At 38.8% G+C, this 5,007-nt stretch overlaps 1 protein-coding gene across 1 annotated transcript; it reads left to right on the top strand.

Moving 5' to 3' along the window:
* Positions 1–201: 201 nt before the first annotated feature.
* Positions 202–2,135, top strand: LOC108045830 (galactose mutarotase). The gene is made up of 2 exons (XM_017125264.2): positions 202–655; positions 1,305–2,135. Exons 1-2 carry the CDS (start codon positions 329–331, stop codon positions 2,082–2,084), a joined length of 1,107 nt encoding a protein of 368 aa, XP_016980753.1. The 5' UTR covers positions 202–328; the 3' UTR covers positions 2,085–2,135.
* Positions 2,136–5,007: the final 2,872 nt, after the last annotated feature.

Here is a 5,007-nt window from a genome sequence, read left to right as displayed (position 1 = left end):
TAACTCACTATTTACAGCCCTATTTTATCCCCTTAAATGTTATTAAAAAAATTAATTTAAAATCTATTAAAAATCAGCAAGTAGTAACACTCCATCAATCTATGAAGAATTAAATTAATCTCTGCCATAAACCTCCTGTAAACATACTACTTCCCCAAATAAATCAGCAGGCTATATTTTAACTAAGTGTCACAAGCCCTTATTTGTTTTTTATTTGGATTGACCACAAATTCGGTTTATGGAAATTTTCACAAATTTTCAATAAGACCGAAGAGGCAGTTCCTGTCAAGTATTTTTAGGGTAAGGAACCAGACAAGGAAACACCAAAATGTCAATCACCATTGAGGAAAAAAACTTCGGCCTGGCCGTGAACCCTCTCACCGAATCCCGAGAAATGGTGCGCTGCTTCACACTGAAGAACACCAAGGGCATGTCCGTGTCGGTGATCCAACTAGGTGCCATCATCCAGAGCGTTTCTCTGCCGGACGACTCCAAGAAGATGGAGGATGTGTGCCTGGGCTTCGACGACATTGCCGGGTACGTGGCCAACAAGGGGGCCTACATCGGGGGAACCCTTGGCCGAGTGGCAAACCGGGTTGCCAACGGCGAGTATACCGTGGAGGACACAACCATCAAGGTGACAAAGAACATCGAGGTAAATAATGACACTTAAAACTTTAAAAAACGGTAAGGAGAGTTCTTTAAGATATATCAAAAGCAGCGGCAGTAGAGGAAACCTTATTTTTACATTTTGTAAAATAAATATCTAAATATTTTCAGTTAATTGCAAGGGCTTAACCTTATAATAGGGCAAAGGTCTGTTCGTTGGTACCATCAAATATTTAAAATTTTTTCAATTAGAGAAATAAATATTTTTTTGTTTATTGCTTTTGGTAACTACAATTTTAGCAAAATAGTTTTATGCAAAGAAAGATAATATCTGATAGTCGACTAAGCTGATTCTGATTTCCTACATAAATTTAAATGGGATAGAGTAAGTTTCAGTTTTATTGCTAGATTTGGCAAAACAGTAAAAAAAGGAAAAAAAATTTAAAAAAAGTGAAAATAAGAGATTAATGTGTACATTTTGCTACCATTTTAAAAATTAAATAAATTTCAAATGTTTTAAAACTATTCCTTTTATAAGATGATGATCAAAAAGTAAAGATAATCCAAAAAGGTGTACCAACGTATAGACCTCTCCGCTATACCTTACAAACCAGATTGAACGTATTTGTATTCTTAAACAAAGAAACTTAAATATTTTATTGATTGTTAATACAAAAACCATTCCTAAATTCCAGGATAGATTCCAACTACACGGCGGATTTGTGGGATTCGACAGCGTCATCTGGGAGGTGGTGCAGAAGACTCCTGCGGGCGTGGTCTTCCGGCACGACTCGGAACATGGCCACGAAGGATACCCGGGCACTCTGACGTGCCTGATCACCTACCGGCTGGACAATGAGAATAGATTGTCGATCACCTTCGAGGCCACCACCGATCGCCAGACGGTGGTCAACCTCTCGAACCACGCCTACTACAATCTAGCTGGTCACGCCTCCGGGGCCAAAGGATTGGCGGAGCACACGGTGGAGATTGCATCCTGCGAGATTGTGGACACGGACGATTGGCAGATCCCCACAGGGAACTTGAACGGCGTGGCAGACACTGTCTTCGATCTCAGGTCGCCCGTCTTGCTGGGCGATCGCCTGAAGCATTTTGAGGACAGATTGATCAAAGGCTTCGACAACTGCTTCGTGGTCAATGGAGGTCGGCCCCAAAGATCCATTGTCAAGGTGGCCAAGATTGTGCATCCGCCCAGTGGCCGAGCAATGGAGGTGTGGACCGACCAGCCCGGTATGCAGTTCTACACTGCAAACAATATGTCCACCATATCTGGCAAGAAGGGCGCTCGATATGTGAAGCACGGATCCTTCTGCGTGGAAACGGAGAAATTCCCCGATGCCATGAATCACCCGGAGTTTCCATCGATTACTCTTGAGCCCAACGAGAACTATCGACATGAAGTAGTTTACTGGTTCAAGGCCGAGAAGACCTGCAGGTGCTGCTACAAAAAGTAATCCTGATATCTCTTAAATAAATCTGGAAGTGCAAAGGTTCCTAGCCCCTAATAATGCCTTAACTTTTTTCAGAATTTAGTTGGATATACATAAGCTAATCATCACTGGGTGAAAACAAAATTTAAATTCGCTTAAAACTGATGTAAATTTAAATCCACTTAACAAAAGGGTAGATTTAAGCTAATCCTGGGGAAAAATATTAAAGTTTTACATTGCAATTTGCAGCCCACAAAAACTCATCTATAGCCGAATAAATAGTATTAAATTAAAAAAAAACATTTATATATACTCTACATGGGTCAGTAAATATTAGTTAAAACTTTCATTTTTGGTTATAAAAGAGCTGCAGGGGCCATGCGATATCCAGGCTATAAATTCACCACAAACAATATGCAGGAAAACGAATTTGGTTGCTCCAATTTGCACTCACCTGTGCGAGTGTTCGTGTGTCGGTGTGTATTTGCGGCAAACCCTTTGGGGTTATCAGCTAACATGGGGCCACCTTGTCAAAATAAACCATTCAATTAGTGTTGGAAAATTGAATTTTCCATGCAGCCCGTTGATGCGGTAGCTGTGATAAGCTGCGGGCCATCGACACTCCTGCGCAAATCTTGGCCAAGGCACAAGAAATTTCATTAGCCTAACGAGTTGTTTGCTCGAAAGGCCGAGAGAAAAACTTTGTCATCTCTCGGACTACGGAAGTTGGGTTGTGGAAGCTCTAAGACCTTGTTTGCCATTCAGTTCATACACAAAAAAACTAGGTATAAGTGTTTTTGAAGATGAAACCAAGCGAGAAAACTGCATCAGCCGAGACTGGAAATTGATTGAAGTCAGCTTTGGCTTGCCAGATTACATCACAAGTAAGGACACAAGCTTAAATTTCCCTTTTCATAAACAAGATTAGAAACCTATTTAAGACAAGTATGTCTACCAATTAAACCAACAGAAAAACATTTATTTCGCCCGCACTTTTTTATTACTTGAAGGATATTTCCAGTCTTATTAATGATGACAATTCCCAAGGACGACATTAATCTGTATTCAGGCAGTAGGCTTTGGTCACATTATGGTCTCACACAAATAATGTTAACAAGCTCATAATTAAATATTTGCACAATATTTTGCGTGATTAAAATAAAAGTCAAACACAGCAATACATAAAAGAAAAAGTTGTTTAAAATGCACAGCACACATAAACATAAAATGCTGACAGCCCCGGCATCAGGTTAACCGCAGAAGCGAGCTCACTAAAAATAAAAATTAAGCTCGCCGCTCCTGATTACCTAACAAACCAAAACAAAACAAAAAAAACACGGAATAATTTCAATGGGAGAGCTTAACAAAATTTACAAAAAACCAGGGGGATGGGAAATAAAGGCAAACGCAAACAGAACGCTAAACAATCAAGACTGAAACTCCCCTTCCGCAGCTGCTTTTGCTCTTTAACAAATTCATTATAACTTTTGCTATTAAAAACATTAGAAGCGACTGTACGCATTCCATTCAGGCCAAATAAAAAAGGGGACGACTTCCCTCAGTTTGCCATATATTCACGTTTTGTGTTTTTCGGCTTGCCAGGCGGAGCAATTTAACCCAAATGCTTATCATTTAGCCATTTAATTTAACCTTTTGCCCGGCTCACACATGCCACCAAAAATAAAAGAGCGCAGACATTTCTGTCTAAAGGATATTTGAGGTATATTGAGCTTTGCCATATTATTATGTTTACCATATTAATTTAATTTAAAAACGAGTTAATAAGAAAATGCATTGAAAATGTATTTAGGATTAACAAAATGAATTAAAAAGGTAAGTAAAATTTCCTAACCGCCTGAAACAATTCTATGAAAAATGCCATGAGATATTAATAACCAATTTATTTGAAACCAAAAATTGTAATAGCCTTTAAAGGATGTTGCTTCCTTAAATTTAAATTTCTAGTGTACTTTTACAGAGTATTCCAAGTACTGCTTCCAACCTAATACGTTAGTAAACTTTTTGCATATCACAGCCCATTCCCCTTAGCTCTGGCTTTGTTTTTAATACAAACTGCTGCTCATATTGCTAATGATTTTGGGTCACAGTCATCCGCACACTCTCGAACCCTTTGCACACCCACCCAAAAACAGCAAACACACACTCACGTAACACTTATGGCAACACGTACTTGGGGTCCGTTGCCAGTTTTTTGGTACGGCTGCCAGCCGTTGTTAAGTATACGCCGCATTGCTCTGTTTTTCGGGTGTTGTGTGTTATGTAATGTGGCTGGAATCCCTGTCTCCCTGTCTCCCTCCAACCGTATACCCCACTCACTTGCACCTTCGTTGTTGCACAAATTAAAAACGCGCTACTCTATCTCATTTTGTTGCCACTGCGACTCCAGCATTTTAATAAAATGCTGTTGGTATAAACGTGATCCTGGCTCTAATTGTTGTTGCTACAAGGACTGACTGACGTGTGTATGTGTGTGTGTGGAAAACAGAGTTACAAAAAGAGAGAAAAGTTTAGGTAGCTGCTTTATTTTTTAGTAAATGGAGCTTGTGCAAAATTGTGTGCAATTAGTTAGTCGGCAACTTTCCTTTTTTACCAACCAAAATTAGTAAGCGAGCTTGTGTAATTGAGAAGTGCCTTGAAACGAAAGCTGGAATAAGAACAAAATGCAAAAAAAAACGGACTCAACAATTGGCTCGCAAAATAATTTACTTTGCAACTAGTTTTCTTTACCTACAAAAATGTTTATTTAAATATTTTTCTTCTACAACTTCAATGGGGCTTAAACTAATTTTCTTACTTCTTTGGATTAAACTAAGAACTTTGTTGTGATTTATTTAAAGACCAAAACATTAGTTTTTGTTGATGTTGTTTTGTGTTAAGTTGGTCAAGTTTTATCCTTAGGTTATTTATTTTCTACTTATTTTCATAC

Source organism: Drosophila rhopaloa, unplaced genomic scaffold (genome assembly GCF_018152115.1).
Source record: "Drosophila rhopaloa isolate 14029-0021.01 unplaced genomic scaffold, ASM1815211v1 contig_2, whole genome shotgun sequence".
NCBI classification, from domain to species: Eukaryota; Metazoa; Arthropoda; class Insecta; order Diptera; family Drosophilidae; genus Drosophila; species Drosophila rhopaloa.
The sequence above is the reverse complement of the archived record's forward strand: the minus strand, read 5'-3'. Positions and strand labels throughout refer to the sequence as shown.